Below are 20,689 nucleotides of genomic sequence, written 5' to 3'. Positions count from 1 at the left end.
GCATTGGCAGGCAAATTCTTTACCACTGAGCCAACCAGGGAAGCCCCTACTCCCTCGTATCCAGAGGTAAAAATTAAATTCAGAGTTATATTAACACAAAATGCACTCTAGCAGAGTAAATCCAACAAATGAATAAGAAAATGCTATAGGAAATTGGAACTAAGCCCCAAAGGATCTCCCTGCCCTTCATTCTTTACCATAATGAAAACTATCCCTCAGTACCACAATTTACATTGTGTATGGAATTGTTTTTACTATAACTATTTACTAAATAAATTTTCTTTATCCTACTGTAGTGTGGACTTTTAAATTAATGAAATGACTTGTAAATTCCCAGAAATCCCCAAGTGGGATATAATTTACCTGTTACTAGAGACCAAGTTGACAGCATTCAACTTTACTCTGGATTTTTAGAATAAGACCTCAGCAAATATCTCATGTCATTTGCTTTTAGATCATAAAATAAAATTGATGGTAGTTTAGCTCACAGGCACTTAGATTGGTTTTGTAAATTATTGGCTGACTCATACTCACTAAAGGCATCCATTTTATGCCAGAGGCTTTATTAGCAGTACAGGAACACAAAGAACTGATAAACAAAAGAATCCACAGACACTGCTAGGTGTTGCAGATTTTCTGAAGTCTTCCTACAGTTTTTATCCTTTCCCTAAAAATAATCTATGCATATCAAAAGGAGCCACTTAATCCTTTGGCAACCCTCAAGTAAAAGGGGTAAAGAAAGATTATTGTTGGTTTTACATAGAGGACTCCTGGGAAATTTTACCTAAATTATAAGTGAAACACAGAAAAGTGAGCTAAGTAGAGAATGACAGACTCCAAATTGACAAAAATGAAGTCTGACTGCATGGTAAAGGAGTTTCCAGAGAGAGGAAGTCATGTACTAGACAGAGCATTTCAATGACTGGTATAAAACTATAGTTACATACACACATATATATACACACAAACACACTATATACATACACATACTCTGTGTATATCCAGTTTATAGTTTATACACAGTATATAGTTTGCACTTTATACATATATATATGTTTAAGAGAATAGTTTTTTTTTTCTCCTAAATCTCAACTGTATGTTCTTCTAAAGGGGTGGGTTGTAGATAATTCAAAAAAAAAAATTATATATAGAAGAATAAATTTGGGGAAAGTCTGAGCTCTTTTCTTCTTTTATTAGACAAAATGTACACAAAATAGCTTTACTAACTATCTAACATTCTGCTGTAAGAATTTAGTCATTAAAAATTTCTAACCCTAGGAAAAATGGTATCTCCATACAACTTATCCTTTAACAGTATATTCCTTTTTAGGCACAATTAGTTTCCCCAGTGCCTAATGTTTTCCAAAATGCAAAAAAAGCAATATTTATAGAAGAAAAAAATATAGGAGACTGCATATTCAAGGGCAGAGAATGAGTGAAATGAACTGTATTTCAAATTAAGGTTCTTATACCACCTGCATCAGTATCATCTAGCAAGTGGGCTAAAATGCAGATTCGTGGCCCATTAATCAGAATCTCTAGGGAAAGAGTTAGGAATCTGCACTCTAAACACAAATCCCACATGATTATAGTGTACATGAAATTTGAATCATTGCTACATTTCTATAGCTTTTAGAAACTGAAGCATGCCTCTCATTATGTTTGAAGACTGAGCTATAAAACCAGTGTTTACCAAGGTCTCTTTCTGTTACTAGTCTGGAGCAAGGAGCAGAAAACTGCAGAGGTAAAGCTAAAAGCAGAGGCAAATAGTGTTTTAAAGAGAGAAAAGAATTTACCTTCAAATCCCTGGTAGTTCAATGCAGGAGACCCTAGTTTGATTCCTGGGTTGGGAAGATCCACTGGAGAAGGAATAGGCTACGCACTCCAGTATTCTTGGGTTTCTCTCATGGCTCAGCTGGTAAAGACCCCCCAGTATTCTTGGGTTTCCCTCATGGCACAGCTGGTAAAGAATCCTCTTGCAACGTGGGAGACCTGGGTTTGATTCCTGGGTTGGAAAGATCCCCTGGAGAAGGGAAAGACTACCTACTCCGGTATTCTGGCCTGGAGAATTCCATGGGGTCACAAAGGGTTAGACACGACTGAGCAACTTTCACAAAGGCTCCAAACCCATATGTATGGATTTCATTGTACTAAAAGGGAATATGCAAATCCTTCTAATTAGAATGCTACAGATATTAAGAGATAGAAGTACTATAATGTTTTCAAATGGGCATATTAATTTATATTCATGTTTGACATTTCAGATTTCAATTCAAACTAAAGTGGGTAAGAAAAAAAATTAAAACTTTTATGTCCGGGTGCTCTGCTTCTCTGGAAAATAAGCCCTTTGTTATTTTTTTCCCAGAGTTATTATTGTAATGACAATTTGCTTTTTTTAAATTGAAGTGTAGATTTATAATATTGTGTTAGTTTCAGGTGTACAGCAAAATGATTTAGTTATACATACATTTTTTTCCTGATTCTTTATTATAGGTTATTAAATATAATGAATATAATCCCTCTGCTATACAGTAAATCTTAATTTATCTATTTTATATACAGTGATGTGTGTCTGTTAATCCCTTGGTCTTAATTTATCCCTCCCTGCCTTTCCCCTTTGGTAACCACAAGTTTGTTTTCTATGTCTGTGAGTCTGTTCCTGTTTTGTATGTAGATTCATTTTTATTATTTTTGAGATTCCACATATAAACAATATCACATACTATTTGTCTTTCTCTGTCTGGCTTATGTCACTCAGTATGATAATCTCTAGGTCTATCCAAACAACTTGCTTTTTTATGAGAGGTGAAAGGCATTACTTTTTCCCATAACATTTCACCAAGTTTCTTTTTCTCCTCTTGTAGTTTCCAAACAACACTGAGAAGTCACCCGTGTCCTCAATTCAGTGGAGAGAGAGCAAGCTGATATCTAAATAGCATTATAGATGTAAGCAATATCTTATATCACAAGAGGAAAAGTACAAATTCATTTCTACAAGGAACGATTCAAATGGCTAATGACCCATCTGAATCAGAATCATCTTTTCTTGTTATCTTTATAGCAACTCAGAATTTCATTTAATTACATAAGGAATTTTATAGCACTAATTTACTCATGAGGTAGTATCATTTTATTGATTGATTGGGCTGTGCCTGGTCTTAGCTGCAGCATATGGGATCTTCAATCTTTGTTGCAGCATGTGGGATCTTTCAGCTGCAGCATGTAAACTCTTAAGAGTTGCAGTATGTGGGATCTAGTTTCCTGTCCAGGGATCAAACCCAGGCCCTCTACATTGGGAGCGTGGAGTCTTAGCTTCAGGACCTCCAGGCAAGTCCCTCAGAAGGCATTAATCATCATAATGCCAAACCGTGTCACACAATAAACTTCTAAACCAAAACATTAATGACAACTACAACCAAAACAAAACACCACATACCAGTGCCCAAAAATTCACCATTAACTATTGCCCTCAATAGTTTGATACTAATTTCAAAACAATTGAAACCATGCCACATCTTTCTTTACAAATATATCTAAACAGAGTGGATGACCAAAGACACATTCAAAACGTCATCACAACCCTCTCCTCACGTTACCTGTTCATTGTCCTCACTTAGAAAATCAATAAAGCTGCTGAGTCAACTGGGGCTTGAAGAATTTTTCACAAAACCAATTTTTTCCCCAATAAACTTTATTTTGAAAAGAATACCACAACAGAGTTGTAGAAATTTAAATATAACACATCTTAGCAGTATTACTGAGGCAAATTATATACAAGTGGAGTCACAGTTCATGTCTGATTATTTTTACGAATGAAAACGTGCAAAGATGCTGCTACACTAAACAGGCAGATAATGTAAAAACAACCATAACCTATTTATACGCTGTCATTTCATACTTGTATCTAGATATTTAGGTGGGAACTGATCCAAATTCATACAAGATAAATAATATGCTCCCTGAATAACCAAAATTCTTTGTCCTTTCCTCCTCTACCATAGATAGCATCATCAGTAATGTTTATACAATATAGCACGGAATGACAGCTACTTTCTTTCCCTCAATAATACAGTACAAAGCTTTCTGTATTGTGGTTTGTAAGTCCTTCAAGTTGAGGAAAACAGCAGTGACAAGAGTTTTCTAAATATAGGTGATTTCATCAGAGAAAGGTGTTATTTATGTTCTTCCCAAGAACTTCCTGTTTTAGTGACGAAAATGTCAATATACAATCGGTGAAAGTAGTCCACATATGATGTAGTAATTGTTCATTAAGTATTAAAATAACGTACAAATCACCCAGAGGTAAACAGGAATGAAAGGACTAAGACACACGCCTGGACCCTCTCCCCGCTAGGGTTTTTGAGGCAATTCAGTGCTCACCCTAAGATTATTCAATGAGACCAGAGACATTTCTGGATCATGGGAATTCAAAAGTGCCACATACAGCCAGTTAACTATCTTCAAAGGATAAGGCTCCAAGGACAAAAAACAGAGTTGACTACTAGGAGAGCAAACTGAAGAGAGAATTGTTTTCAATACTAGAGGGCAGTAGAAAGATGCTTAACTTGGGGACTGAAATTTGGGTCTACAAGTTAGTTATTGATTGACCTTGGGCACAACAATCAATCTCTCTGAATGACACTTCCTCATTTATAAAACAGGTACAGTAAGATCTCTTTTTTTCATAGGCTTAGTGAGAATCAGAGAATGATGCACTTGAGATCACTTTGTAAACTTACTCTTCTCAGCAAATGAGGTTTGAGTATTTTTAAAAAGTATTAAGGAAGAACTCCAATTTAAGATAAAATTATAAAATCATCAACTTTTGACTCAGGATAGACCTCTATTCAAAGGTAGCTGCTGTGAACTAACACAACATCGTAAAGCAACTATACTTCAATAAAAATTAAAAAAAAAATAGCTGCTGTGGGTCTGTCTCATTTTTTTTTTTTGATGAGGCAGAAATGGGAAATTTTTTATTGTATCATTAATTTCTCTTATAAGACAATGTTACTGTAGTATAACACATTAGTTATAGGCATTTATCAATTAAAGAATGAGGAAGGGAGATCTGCTAGCCTTTAAAAGTAAGCAGTGACTCAATCCAACTCTTCACCTCCTTTACAATATTTTGACACATTTTATTATGAAGAAATAAACACATAAATAATTTGTTCTGTTAATCATGGTAGGTCATTCATTGCTAGTTATGTAGCTTAAATCCCAGGAAGAATATTTCAATGTAAACATTTATAAATTATGAATTTTATTACTCACTTCAGCATTGCATGTCTCCTCAGTAAAGCAGTAACTTAAAAGTAGAGCTCAACAACCATTTTCCTGTTTTCCTCAAGCAGAGACTGAAAAGCAGTAACAGGCACACTGTTTTATTACAACATGAAAATAATAAGCCTTGGGTTATTGCTAAAGGCTTTTCAAATATCAGCATCTAACTTGGAGATGAGGGAAAAAGAAATAGAGGGTGCTGATCTGTGCTGTAACCTGTTCTTATGTTGGGCACACTCCTGGTTGCAATATTTTAAAATTACATGTATGCAAGTAAAACATATGGCTTCACATGTGAAAGTGAAAAATGGTCTAGAAGTCTTCTCTTCAAAAAACAGATCAACTTTTTCTTCCCAATAACTTACCAGAAATAAACGTACTTAGAAGCCCTAAGGGGCTCTTCAAATAATATTCAGAAAAAAAAACCCAGCATGAACAGAACATAGTTAACAAATAAGACTTTCTTTCAGGATGATTACCCTTGCTTTTAAGGGTGGATGCTTTTAATGGGAGATGTGTATCTATAATTCATCATGTTTATATGTAAATTCTCTGGCAGATATAAATCCATCTTTGTCTTCATCTTCTTTATCAAAAATATCCTCTACCAAAACATCATGATGACTTTCATTCACCACTGCACCGTGCTTTTCAAACTCCTTCTTTAAATACACTTTAACCTACAAAATAATGGATCACATTAATAATTCAGATTCATAAGACACCCATACTGAGATAATCAATATTATAGACTAGATGGGTAGTGCATTTAATTATATATAACAACTACTAAACAACTACATATGATAGTAAAAGAGTTATAAAGAACTTTTCCCCTTAAAAGCTATTTTTAAAGTGCTATGGGCTTCCCAGGTGGCTCAGTGGTAAAGAATCCGCCTGCAATGCAGGAGACTCATGTTCTATCCCTGGGTCGGGAAGATCACCTGGAGAAGGAAATGGCAACCCACTCCAGTATTCTTCTCTGGGAAATCCCATGGACAAGGAGGCTGGCGGACTATAGCCCATGGGATCACAAAAGAGTTGGACGCAAGTAAACAACAACAAATAAAACTATAGCAGAGACGCTGAATATTGCACAGAGGCAAACATAAGGATTATAGCATGAGAAAAACACACAATAAAGCATATTAGTCCCAGTCCACATAAAGTCAAGGATTTGAAAGCCCGCTATCTTTCAATCCACTGAATTACCCAGATCTTGTTTTCTAACAGGGATCAGAATTCCAGGTATTTCTTTTAAAATAAGACTAAGTGATGGCCTTTTTACAATTTAAGTAGCTGACTAGAAACAGTAGCTGCTCTGGACCTCGGTGTGATCATGACACTTGACCTTTTGATCTCAGAGATTAAGGCAAAATCCAGACTGATGAGTATTTAGACTAAAAATTTCCATTTTTATATATATAGTTGAATATATAAACAAAATATTGCCCCCAGTTATCTACTAGATTCACCATAATGCAGTTCAACCTGTATTTTCATTTTTAATCATATCCCTATTATTCCTCTGTTAGATGAGCAATTTCAAACCTTATCTCCTCCCCCTACTACCAACATGCAAACATAATGGGCACATTTATTTTTAAGATTAAGGGGATTTAATGCAGTTGAAAAAAGGGGGAGAGGTGGTGATAATAGACGGGCTGATGTAGAACATGTCTCCAGGACTTATTGTGTGAATAAAGTGAGATGCCAAACAGTATGCATAGTATGCTGCTTTTTGTGTAAGCAAGGGAGAAATAAAACTATATATTCATGTTTGCTAGTATTTCGATAAAGAAATACCTAGAAGAATACATTAGAAACTAATAAAACTGGGTAGGAAGGGGAAGGTCACATGGTAGAAGAGGATATGGGTAGGAGAATGACTTCTTATTAAGTCTTTTTATATTGAATTGATTTCTTTGAACCATGTGAATGTGTTGTTTATTCAGGATTTTTTAAATGAAAGGGATTCAAATTTATCTTGGACAGAAAAAAGTTCATGACTGATAAACACTCTGAGGTGTTATAAATTTAGTAGCTGTGGATCATGACCCTGTGGTTTATAACAACATATCTTATTCAAGACTCAGTCATTTCCTGGTCATTGGAATGAAATGGATGAAAGCATAAAAAGGGACTTGATTTCTGACCATCCAAGCCATAATGGAGAATGGGGGGAATGACTCAGTCATGTCTGATCCTTTGAGACCCCAGGGACTATACTATACATACAGTCCATGGAATTCTCCAGGCCAGAATACTGGAGTGGGTAGTCGTTCCCTTCTCCAGGGGATCTTCCCAACCCAGGGATCAAACCCAGGTCTCCCGCACTGAAGGTGGATTCTTTATCAGCTGAACCACAAGGGAAGCCCAAGAATACTGGAGTGGGTAGCCTATCCCTTCTCCAGCAGATCTTCCTGACCCAGGAATGGAACCAGGGTCTCCTGCATTGCACGTGGATTCTTTTCCAACGAGCTGTCAGGGAAGCCCATAATGGAGAATACGAGTAGACAAAAAAATTTAAGGATACAGATCTTTCTCCACCTCTTTCCCCACAGAAGCCAGACTAAGTCACGTATGTGTAGCAGTGGCTACAAAAGCCTAAGTAAATTATAGAGAATTCTTCCTTTCCCCTTACTCAACACCAGGAGCTGGGAAAGGTCTGTCTGCTTCTGTGAAAAATCCAGACTGGGGTCTCCTATGCTGAGCAAAACAGCATGTGATCTGCTCGCTGCTGCTAACTGCTAGACAATCACTCAGTTCAGTTCAGTTCAGTCGCTCAGTCGTGTCCGACTCTCCGTGACCCCATGAATCACAGCACGCCAGGCCTCCCTGTCTATCACCAACTACTGGAGTACACTCAAACTCATGTCCACAGAGTCGGTGATGCCATCCAGCCATCTCATTCTCCGTCGTCCCCTTCTCCTCCCACCCCCAATCCCTCCCAGCATCAGACTCTTTTCCAGTGAGTCAACTCGCTGCATGAGGTGGCCAAAGTATTGCAGTTTCAGCTTTAGCATCAGTCCCTCCAATGAACATCCAGGATTGATCTCCTTTAGAATGGACTGGTTGGATCTCCTTGCAGTATAAGGGACTCTCAAGAGTCTTCTCCAACACCACAGTTCAAAAGCATCAATTCTTCAGCGATCAGCTTTCTTCACAGTCCAACTCTCACATCCATACATGACCACGGGAAAAACCATTGCCTTGACTAGACGGACCTTGGTTGGCAAAGTAATGTCTCTGCTTTTTAATATACTATCAAGGTTGGTCATAACTTTCCTTCCAAGGAGCAAGCGTCTTTTAATTTCATGGCTGCAATCAGCATCCGCGGTGATTTTGGAGCCCAAAAAAATAAAGTCTGACACTGTTTCCACTGTTTTTCCATCTATTTCCCATGAAGTGATGGGACCAGATGCCATGATCTTTGTTTTCTGAATGTTGAGCTTCAAGCCAACCTTTTCACTCTCCTCTTTCACTTTCATCAAGAGGCTTTTGAGTTCCTCTTCACTTTCTGCCATAAGGGTAGTGTCATCTGCATATCTCAGGTTATTGATATTTCTCCCAGCAATCTTGATTCCAGCTTGTGCTTCTTCCAGCCCAGCGTTCCTCATGATGTATTCTGCATATAAGTTAAATAAGCAAGGTGACAATATACAACCTTGACGTACTCCTTTTCCTGTTTGGAACCAATCTGTTGTTCCATGTCCAGTTCTAACTGTTGCTTCCTGACCTGCATACAGGTTTCTCAGGAGGCAGGTCAGGTGGTCTGGGATTCCCATCTCTTTCAGAATGTTCCACAGTTTATTGTGATCCACACAGTCAAAGGCTTTGGCATAGTCAATGAAGCAGAAATAGATGTTTTTCTGGAACTCTCTTGCTTTTTCCATGATCCAGCGGATGTTGGCAATTTGATCTCTGGTGCCTCTGCCTTTTCTAAAACCTGCTTGAACATCTGGGAGTTCACGGTTTACATACTGCTGAAGTCTGGCTTGGAGAATTTTGAGCATGACTTTACTAGCGTGTGAGATGAGTGCAATTGTGCGGTAGTTTGAGCATTCTTTGGCATTGCCTTTCTTTGGGATTGGAATGAAGACTGACCTCTTCCAGTCCTGTGGCCACTGCTGAGTTTTCCAAATCTGCTGGCATATTGAGTGCAGCACTTTCACAGCATCATCTTTCAAGACTTGAAATAGCTCAACTGGAATTCCATCACCTCCACTAGCTTTGTTAGTAGTGATGCTTTCTAAGGCCCACTTGACTTCACATTCCAAGATGTCTGGCTCTAGGTCAGTGATCATGTTATTGTGACTATCTCGGTCGTGAAGATCTTTTTTGTACAGTTCTTCTGTGTATTCCTGCCACCTCTTCTTAATATCTTCTGCTTCTGTTAGGTCCATATCATTTCTGTCCTTTATCAAGCCCATCTTTGCATGAAATGTTCCCTTGGAATCTCTAATTTTCTTGAAGAGGTCTCTTGTTTTTCCTATTCTGTTGTTTTCCTCTATTTCTTTGCATTGATCACTGAGGAAGTCTTTCTTATCTCTCCTTGCTATTCTTTGGAACTCTGCATTCAGATGCTTATATCTTTCCTTTTCTCCTTTGCTTTTCGCCTCTCTTCTTTTCACAGCTATTTGTAAGGCCTCCTCAGACAGCCATTTCGCTCTTTTGCATTTCTTTTCCATGGGGATCGTCTTGGTCCCTGTCTCCTGTACAATGTCATGAACCTCCGTCCAGAGTTCATCAGGCACTCTATCTATCAGATCTAGTCCCTTAAATCTATTTCTCACTTCCACTGTATAATCATAAGGGATTTGATTGAGGTCATATCTGAATGGTCTAGTGGTTTTCCCTACTTTCTTCAATTTAAGTCTGAATTTGGCAATAAGGAGTTCATGATCTGAGCCACAGTCAGCTCCTGGTCTTGTTTTCGCTAACTGTATACAGCTTCTCCATCTTTGGTTGCAAAGAATATAATCAATCTGATTTCGGTGTTGACCATCTGGTGATGTCCATGTGTAGAGTCATCTCTTATGTTGTTGGAAGAGGGTGTTTGCTACGGCCGCGGCGGCGCAGACGCGACGCGAGAGACGCCGGCCTCCGGCGCAAGGAACCACGCAAAGAGGTGCGGCCCTGAGGAGCTACCCCACGCCTGAGGCCAGGGCCGGCAGCCAAGAGGAGCTACCCCACGTCCAACAGGCGGTGGCTGCGCCGGCGCAGGAGGGCCGAGAGGAGCTACTCCGCGTTCAAGGTCAGGAGGGGCGGCCTTGAGGAGATACCCCTCGTCCAAGGTAAGGTACAGCGGCTGCACTTTGCTGGAGCGGCTGTGAAGAGATTTTCCATGACCAAGGTAAGAGAAACCCAAATAAGACGGTAGGTATTGCTAGGGGGCATCAGAGGGCAGACAAACTGAAATCATAATCACAGGAAACTAGCCGATCTGATCACATGGACCACAGCCGAATGTGGTCCACTGGAGAAGGGAATGGCAAACCACTTCAGTATACTTGCCTTGAGAACCCCATGAACAGTAACAAAGGGCAAAATGATAGGATACTGAATGAGGAATTCCCCAGGTCGGTAGGTGCCCAGTATGCTACTGGAGCTCAGTGGAGAAATAACTATAGAAGGAATAAAGGGATGGAGCAACAGCAAAACCAATACCCAGTTGTGGATGTGACCAGTGATAGAAGCAAGGTCCGGTGCTGTAAAGAGCAATATTGCATAGGAACCTGGAATGTTAGGTCCATGAATCAAGGCAAATTGGAAGTGGTCAAACAGGAGATGGCAAGAGTGAACATAGACATTCTAGGAATCAGTGAATTAAAATGGACTGGAATGGGTGAATTTAACTCGGATGACCATTATATCTACTACTGTGGGCAGGAATCCCTTAGAAGAAATGGAGTAGCCATCATGGTCAACAAAAGAGTCCGAAATGCAGTACTTGGATACAATCTTAAAAATGACAGAATGATTTCTGTTCGTTTCCAAGGCAAACCATTCAATATTACAGTAATCCAGGCCTATGCCCCAACAAGTAATGCTGAAGAAGCCGAAGTTAATCAGTTCTATGAAGACCTACAAGACCTTTTAGAACTAACACCCAAAAAAGATGTCCTTTTCATTATAGGGGACTGGAATGCAAAAGTAGGAAGTCAAGAAACACCTGGAGTAACTGGCAAATTTGGCCTTGGAGCACGGAATGAAGCAGGGCAAAGGCTAACAGAGTTTTGTCAAGAGACAATCACTACATAACTTCATTTAACAACCAGTGATATTATGCAGGACATCTATGTTTCTTACACAGTTACTCCAAAACAGGAATTTGTCTTGGTAAAACAGATCTTCAAAAACTCTGGGCAAGGGGGAAGGAAAAGGGGAAGGGATAGTTAGGGAGTTTGGGAGGATATGCTACAAAGTGCTATATTTACAATGGATAACCAACAAGGACCTGCTATACAGCACATGAAACTCTGCTCAATGTTATGTGGCAGCCTGGATGGGAGGGGAGTGTGGGGGAGAATGGATACATGTATATGTATGGCTGAGGCCCTTTGCTATTTACCTGATTGTTAATCGGCTACACCACAATACAAAAAAAAAAAAAAAGTTTAAAAAAAAAAAACAAAAAAATAGGGCAAGAGCAAGATATAGTGAATCCTATTGCTTCACTTTCACTTTTCACTTTCCACTTTCACACATTGGAGAAGGAAATGGCAACCCACTCCAGTGTTCTTGCCTGGAGAATCCCAGGGAAGGGGGAGCCTGGTGGGCTTCCGTCTATGGGGTCACACAGAGTCGGACACGACTGAAGTGACTTAGCAGCAGCAGCAGCATTGCATTAAGGAGAAAAAAAGCAAAAGAATGGAAAGTTTCAATATACTTTTCTCTAATACAGTGATTTCCTGTGGAAAAAAAGGCAATTTTCAAAGCATCAGTGTTTAAGAAAACTTATAAATAACATCTTACACAATAAAAATAAATTTTATTTAAAAATATATTTCTTAAAAAGTGAGTTAAAAGGAAGGAAGGGAAGAAGGGAGGAAAAAGGGAAGAGAGAGAGAAAGGGAAGGTCACCTCATTTTTAGAGAGTTTCCAGTCATCATTAAGATCCATTTCTTGGAATGACTCATGGGATCTTGGTCCATTTCGAATCTCTAGGAGATCAATGTTGAATATCAGTGTACTCTCTGGGGGAATTTTACCTGACACATAGAGAGGGTGGGGGTTAAGTTTTATTAAAAAGATCACAAAGTTTAGATGATAGAAAACTTGAAGTAATTAATAAAATACTATTTTAACTGAATTAAATGAAGAACATTTCTCAGACTGTTGCATATAGAGAAATTACTTATAGTTCATTCAAACAAATAGAATAAAGAAAGAACAATCCAAATTATCAGGTCCAAAAGAGATTGGCTTTGCAATTAAAGATTGTTTTATACACACACAGATGCCTCATGGTCTGAGCATTAAATTTCAAATATAATTAAGAGATTACATATTATATGTCAAGAATGACTTAATGGGCTTTCATTCAGAGTTAGTCATAGCAGAAGTGATTTACTAACTTTTGGGTCAGAAACTCTTGGCCTAGAGACACATCTAGCATGGCCATTTCCACCACTGGGAGGCAGTATATAACAAGGTGAGCTCACCCTGGGATCAAAACACAGCTGCCTTTCTCTAAGTCCCAGTTTTCTCATCTGGAAGCAAATTCAACACATGTTGAGGAAATTCCATGGGAGGGGGAGACATTAAAACAAATTGCTGAGAAGGGAGATAAAAATCTTTAAAGTGAAAAGAGCTTTGTTAGAGTCCCAGGGACCTTAAAAAAAAACTAGACAAAACCAAAAACTTCTGGGAAGCTGACATTATTTTTTTCCAATTTGTTTTCTTATAAGTATAATTAACAAACAGGTCTGGGTGAAGATTACAAATATTTCTTAGTGCCCCACTCCCTCATCCCACATATTCTCACATATTCCCATGAAAGAGCATTTGTGAGCATCCAAAGAACAAAACTTACACTGTGTGCTGAAGCTTACCATTCCAGATCTAGGCAGAGAAGGGCATGCACTAGAGGTCATGGAGAAAACTGGTATCTTTCCAAAAGGAGGCATGCAAACATGGTACTAAAAAACTACAAAATTGGTGTTTAAGTACATGTTAGCAGGATTAGTTTCATGGGACTCTGAAGGAAATGACTCAAATTCAGATCTCTACTTGTTACAAAGTAAAATCAAGTTAAATGGAGAAAGAGACATGGACTAATACCATTTAGTATTTATATTAATATAATAATATCACTTATATAGACAGAGTAATATCATTTAGTATTTATATAAATATTAAAGGTGAAACAACAAAGATACAGAAAAGTGAAAGAATATGTTAAACGTCAGATACTTGACTTTATCCTCTAAAAGGATCATTATTAAAATAAGAATTGAATTTTGTTAGTAAATCCTGTTCTCTGCAGAAGATTTACATAAATATTAAAAGGAGAAACATTAAAGATACAGGAAAGTGAAAGACTATGTTGAACATCAGAGAAACATTTTCAAGATACTTGACTTTATTCTCCAAAAGGATGATTATTAAAACAAGAATTGAATTTTATAATAAATCCTGTTCAATGCAGATTTGAATAGCAAGGTCCATCTTAGAATAGGTAATACTTCATATATGGCACCTATGTTCTTCTTAGGAAACTGGGCTAGGAAACCATAGTCCCCGCCTTATAAATGGTTAAGCTTGGAGGCTATGAAGTCTGTATTTTTACTACATTAGAGTGGTTTTATGTCTAGTTCTAATGACTTCTTTAACTTTTTTCCTTCATTATGTAAAGAATGTGGAAGAGATAGAACCAAAAATAAAAATAACTCCCAGAACCACTGTCCATTATCAACATTCTATTTCCTTGTGATTCACTTTGTATGTGTATATATTTTTTCCTAATACTTACTATCATACTGTAATATCTTTGTTTTCTAATTTTATATGTAACATTATAGCATACATATTTTAGATATAATTTTTAAAAATGTTTAAAATACTATTTTATTTTTAATATTTAGTTTTATTTGGCTGTGCCAGGTCTTAGTTGCAGACACGGGATGTTTGATCTTTTTTGTGGCATACACGATTTTTAGCTGCAGCGTGTGGGATCTAGTTCCCTGACCAGGGATCAAACCTGGGCCCTCTACATTGAGAGTGTTGGAGTCTTAGCCACTGGACTACCAGGGAAGACCCGAAATGCCATTTTAAAATAACTGGGTCATACTTTATTTAGCTACACCTCTGTTATTATACACTTAAGTTGGTTTCAGTCTTTTAGCTATTAAAAACAACATAGTGATGGACATTCTGTTTATAAATCTTTCCCCAATACCAGATTATTCCCTTAGGTTAGATTCTAATGAAGGAATTATAGGATGCATGCATATAAACATCTTTAGGCTTCTTATAAGTAGCCCTTTGGAAAACTGCATGGTCTCCCACCTAAACAACAGGTTTTATTGGCTGCCCTAGAATATTAGCACAAAGGCTCCCTGGACCAACTAGCCCAGTTGCTAGTTTATTAAACTCATTTCATGTCATTCCATTATTTATTTAAATAAATTATCAAACACTTTATAAAGCAATTTTAAAAGAAAGATGAAAAGATCCTCCAATAAAAGCTCTGTCGTGGGAGATGTCAGTTGTGACTCATACACGGCTCACATCCAAAACTGCATTTAATGCCTTAATAATCTATATTTCAAATGTTCAACTCATCAAAACAGTTATATTGAGTAGTCTTTCTTTTTGCATTATTAAAACATATCAGTAAGTTTCAATTGGGGAGGATAAAAAGGCTGGGAGACAATGACGACACTGGCACAACAATGTGAATGTACTTAATTCCATTAAACTCTATACTTCAAAATGGTAAACATTATGTTATACACATAATACTACCATTAAAAAACCCACCATATTGGTGAGCAATAGTAAACAAAGTTGAGATTACAGAACATTTTTTCATTGATAGTTCAGTTGACCATTTATATAGTATGATTAATTGGCCACTTCAAATGATCATCAAGACATAATTATATTTTCCTAAGATATACAAGTCCTGTATTTACTTCTTGAAAAAAAAAATACACAGTAGTTACTACCTTCTATGCCTAATCCAGAGAAGAATTATAATGCTGTAGTACGAATGTAGAATTGTTATTACCTTTTCCTTCTTTTCCATAGCCCAAGGCAGGAGGAATGGTGAGCTTTCTCTTCTCTCCTACACACATTCCCTTCAAGCCCTGGTCCCAACCTTTGAGAGCCTCCAGGATGCCCAGGGTGAACCAAATAGGCTGACCATTGTTATGTTTGTGACTACAACAGAAAGAAAACACATTTGGACTCTTCGGTAACTTTACCATTGCTCCTGCTCATGCTCAGTCGCTAAGTTGTGTCTGACTTTTTGCAATCTCAGGGACTGTAGCCCACCAGGCTCCTCTGTCCACAGGACTCTCTAGGCAAGAATACTGGAGTGGGTTGCACTTCCTTCTCCAGGGGATCTTCCCAATCCAGGGATGGAACCCGTGTCTCCTGTGTCTCCTGCACTGGCAGGCAAATTCTTTTACCACTGCACTCACCTGGGAAGCCTTACTGTATACAAAGTATTATCTAAATGCTTTGCTTCTTTTAAGTCTAACAGTGATCATATGAGATAAGTACCATTATTACACCATTGTACAGTGGAGGAAACTGAGGTTAAGTGTGCCAGTATCTGACCTAACTCCAAAGTTCAAAATCTTAATCACACAGTGATGCTGTCCCTGGGAGACCACTAGGGTTCAGAAGAGGGATAAAATAATGGAATATGGATGAGTTTGGGAAGGAGGACGAGAGGCTAAGAATACTCACATGGACAATGGAGAGCTGCGAGCACAGCATCTTATATCCTCTCTACAACCTTTCCTGATGTACAGCCTACTGATGGTTCTGACAGGTGCAAGAGGCTGCTCTTCAGCCCTGAATCCCCACTCAGACCCTGGCCTAATTCTCTCCCTGGGTGTCTACTGTGGGGCTATGTAAGGAAGTCTGGAAGAGTGGCCCCTCAAGGACTGGAGAAGAAGTGAATAGTCAAGATATCCTGGCTCATGAGAGGCCAGCCTAAGAAAGCCAACCTGATGGGCTACTGGAGGGGCTTATGGGCTGAGTAGTATCTAACCCAATTAACTCACTCTTAGTGCAATAAGGGGGCTTCCCTGGTGGCTCAGATAGTAAAGAATCTGCCTGCAATGTGGGAGACCCAGGTTCGATACCTGGGTCGGGAAGATCCCCTGGAGAGGGGAAAGGCACCCCACTCCAGTATTCTTGCCTAGAGAATTCGATGGGCAGAGAAGCCTGGCAGGCTGCAGTCCATGAGACCTCAAAGAGTTGGACATGACTGAGAGACTAACATCACTTCAGTGCAATAAGGAAACTGTCCTATTCTCTTGTAGGTGAGAACCGAAAGTCATTCTACTAAGCTTCCCAAGTACCATGGTTACTAAATGTAGGTAAAGGCCATCACTTCTTTTCCTGAATTTCGCCCATGATCAAAGTAGCAAAATAGAAACTGTAGAACATAGAGGAAAGCTAGAACAGAATAAAGAAAGAAGAAAGAATCTAGTACCCAGTACTGTTACAGTTTTGGCACGTTTCAGTTCAGTTCAGTGGCTCAGTCGTGTCCGACCCTTTGCGACCCCATGAATCACAGCACGCCAGGCCTCCCTGTCCATCACCAACTCCTGGAATTCACTCAAACTCATGTCCATCGAGTTGGTGATGCCATCCAGCCATCTCATTCTCTGTCGTCCCCTTCCCTTCCTGGCCCCAATCCCTCCCAGCATCAGTCTTTTCCAGTGAGTCAACTCGTCACATGAGGTGGCCAAAGTATTGCTAAAGGATTCAGACCATTTACCACATAGGTTACGGTTCTTGAAATGATGAACGTGCTTTATAAACTGATCATTTGGTGGTACTTTCATTATAATACTCAGAGTTAGCAGATTTTGGCCATTTACATGGAGCCTGCATGACAATATTCCCCTGATCAGGAATTAGAATTTCAGTAGCAAAGTGTTAAATAATGTCAAGTGGTTTACACTGAAGTCCACACAGGTTTTTAGTTCTGAGACTTGAAAGGCTGGATCTAAAATAGATCAGACTAAAATAAAAATGTAATGGAAAGTTTCAAATGCAAATCATAAGATTGTTTAATGGCCAACGTGGCCCTGGCCTCATTGATAAAAAAAGATAGGGCTATTGAGAATTCAGTGGCAAGCCACCATCTTGGAACTTTTTTCAAGGGCTAACAGAGTTCAGAGAAGAGTGCCACTGACTTCAGAACATCATGACAGACCAGATCGGAATACCCAGTAAAGGCAGTTTATCAAAAAACAAGGTCTAGGAAGGGCCATCGGAGAAGGCAATGGCAAGCCACTCCAGTACTCTTGCCTAGAAAATCCCATGGATGGAGGAGCCTGGTAGGCTGCAGTCCGTGGGGTCGCTAAGGGTCGGACATGACTGAACGACTTCACTTTCACTTTTCACTTTCACACATTGGAGAAGGAAATGGCAACCCACTCCAGTGTTCTTGCCTGGAGAATCCCAGGGACGGGGAAGCCTGGCGGGCTATAGTCCATGGGGTCACACAGAGTCGGACACGACTGAAGTGACTTAGCAGCAGCAGGAAGGGCCATGAAACTTTGCTGCTTTAGTTCATGTCATTCTTTCTACCCGGGATGTCCTCCCTTCCTCATTCTCCACCAAAATACTGCCATCCATCTTTCAAGACCCATCTCAATTATGATCTCTGGGAAGTCGCTCTCTTTCCCCACCTTTAGAGCACGATTAATTCTAGAGTTCATTATGCTTTGTGAGCACTTCGAACATTCTGTCCTTACATCATGAGTTATTTGCTTTCCTTCCCCCCTGCAGACATTGTCCTGCTAGAGAAGAACCTACTCTTAGTCATCTTTGTATCCCTAGGGCCTGACTTGTGGTCACTCAGTAAGGATTTGATTGATGGATAGATGAATGAATGGATGAGGCTGGAAAGAAGTCAGGTATTTAAAATTTCTCTAGTATCAAACAAAAGGGCTAACATAAAGAAATGTTCAGTAAATATGTTTGGAATGGAATCGGAGATTCAATGCCTAAATGGAAATCACTATACTTGTAAAAGATTTCCATGTTGCAATTTCTTTCTTTATGAAACAGAAATAATGATAGTGTAACCACCTGAAAATCCTTCACTGTAGGTATTGGATTAATCTTCCATAACCACACCCACACCCATCAATGAAGTCTTTGATTTCTAGAAAGAAACAAATAATGAAATGAATCATGGTTCTGTGCCTTGACCAAAGTGTCATCTATCAGAACAGAATTTAAATAAGTCAATGAACTAACGTTAACATATCCTATAACATCAAATAAATGATAGTATATTCTGCTCATGAAGTTGCTATGAAAAGTTAAATTTCACCTACACCAAAGTTACTTTCCCTCAGGATCAAAGTTTGAGAAATGAGAATTCCTTTAACTCTTTTCTTCTTATTGCCTAATTATACACCTAGATATTTCTACAGTATTTCAGAAATTCTAGTTCTAATTTTTACAATTAAAAAATTACTGCTTTATCCTGAGCACGTTTCCAATAAGATCTTCAAAGGCCTTGTTATAAAGATTGGCTTTCAACAACTTCCTTTCCCCATAGAAAGAAATCAGATATTTCAGTTTTTTTAAAGAGATAAAGTTGGTACGCGCCACTATCCCTGCCCAAGAGCTGGCACATGTGGGTTGGGTTCTTTTACTATTTAACCCGAAAGGTGTAATTACTTACGTGGAGTGAAATAAGGAACCGTCCTTTTCTAAGTAGCCTTCATAGTGGACCAACATCAAATCCCCTCCTTTGGTCTTGCGATGGCAGATGAACGGCTTCTGGAGAACTTCAATCTTCACTTCTGGTTCTGGGATGAGAGCCCCACTCAAACAAGTTACTAACAGTGTCAGGACTGCATTCCACAAGAAAAGCCTCATGTTGCCAGGACAGGAAAGAAGTTGCTACAAAAACACACAAAAGGCCCCCGACCTCATAGAGTTAAGAAAGCAGTTGAAGACTTAAAGACAACAGCCTCTGGCAAGGCATGACTCCCCCCTTCCTAGCAGACGTGGCACATTCACCACGGACAACTTTCCCACGCTTTGCGAACTCACCTCTTAAGAGTTAAGCCCAAACCCTGCCCTGACTGGCTCTTACAACGCTGGCTCCTGGAAAGACGGCCTCCCATTGGCAAGTGATTCTGTCCCTCAGGAGCCTCTCAAGCCAATGGTGTCACAGTATTGCAATTTGCAGTTCCGCTGAAGGGAGGTAGGGCAGAAGCAAACCACCCGGAGTGGTCCTGAAGGCCCGGGGATTACAGAATTCCACAATTTAGGAATTGGAGAGAGGGGTGGGGAGCAAAGCTAACCGGAAACCTCAGACGGATTCAGAGGTGTAAAGAATCCGCAGGGGTGTGAAGTCCTGGGTCCAGGGGAAATGGCACAGGTCTCAGGAAAGACTCCTTTCGTCTCACGGTTGGTGAGAGAACCCACCCCCTTTCCCCCAACACCCCGCACACCCAAAAGTATGGTAAGGGGGCTTCCCAGGTGGAGCAGTGGTAAAGAATCTGCCTGCCAGTGGAGGAGACGCTGTAGACTCAGGTTCAATTCCTAGTTGGGATAGATCCCCTGGAGTAGGATAATGGCAACCCACTCCAGTCTTCTTGCCTGGAAAATTCCATGAACAGAGGAGCCTGGTGGGCTACAGTTCATGGAATCGCAGAGACTCAGACGACTGAGCACGCAGGCATGTAACAGCGGTTTAGGTTTCAAAGTGCTTTCTGGTTCTTCATAAACCTCATTACTCTGTGGGTAAGGCAAATTCTTTTATCCCCCTAAAAGATAAGTTAATATTTTGTTTAGGAGAGGTTAAGTGTCCTGCTTAAGGTTATTCAGCCCCCAAAGCAGTTGAGCTCCATCATCCAACCATCTTCTGATTCATTCTACAACACCACACAATATTATGGTCACTAATAATTTTAGATGACCTTAGTGTGCTGCTGCTGCTGCTGCTAAGTCACTTCAGTCGTGTCCGACTCTGTGTGACCCCATAGACGGAAGCCCACCAGGCTCCCCCGTCCCTGGGATTCTCCAGGCAAGAACACTGGAGTGGGTTGCCATTTCCTTCTCCAATGTGTGAAAGTGAAAAGTGAAAGTGAAGTCGCTCAGTCGTGTCCGACCTTTAGCGACCCCACGGACTGCAGCCTACCAGGCTCCTCCATCCATGGGATTTTCTTAGTGTAGAGGGTCAATA

At 39.5% G+C, this 20,689-nt stretch overlaps 1 protein-coding gene and 1 non-coding gene across 3 annotated transcripts; both read right to left on the bottom strand.

The window, feature by feature from the left end:
• Positions 1–5,371: 5,371 nt before the first annotated feature.
• On the bottom strand, positions 5,372–19,541 carry FKBP14 (FKBP prolyl isomerase 14). 2 transcript variants are annotated; one of them, XM_055420950.2, is made up of 4 exons: positions 19,178–19,541; positions 15,524–15,675; positions 12,373–12,500; positions 5,372–5,966 (listed from the first exon to the last, which is right to left on the bottom strand). In XM_055420950.2, exons 1-4 carry the CDS (start codon positions 19,372–19,374, stop codon positions 5,808–5,810), a joined length of 636 nt encoding a protein of 211 aa, XP_055276925.1. In that variant the 5' UTR covers positions 19,375–19,541; the 3' UTR covers positions 5,372–5,807. The 2 variants fall into 2 exon arrangements, with proteins under 2 accessions (XP_055276925.1, XP_055276926.1); XM_055420951.2 differs by having other exon boundaries at positions 12,373–12,452.
• Positions 14,471–14,544, bottom strand: TRNAE-CUC (transfer RNA glutamic acid (anticodon CUC)). Its single transcript has one exon. It is a non-coding gene; the product is annotated as a tRNA-Glu (tRNA).
• Positions 19,542–20,689: the final 1,148 nt, after the last annotated feature.

Source organism: Moschus berezovskii, chromosome 3 (assembly GCF_049115385.1).
Source record: "Moschus berezovskii isolate FMDL1 chromosome 3, NW_MosBer_1.0, whole genome shotgun sequence".
NCBI classification, from domain to species: Eukaryota; Metazoa; Chordata; class Mammalia; order Artiodactyla; family Moschidae; genus Moschus; species Moschus berezovskii.
This window is presented reverse-complemented; position numbering and strand designations above follow the sequence as displayed.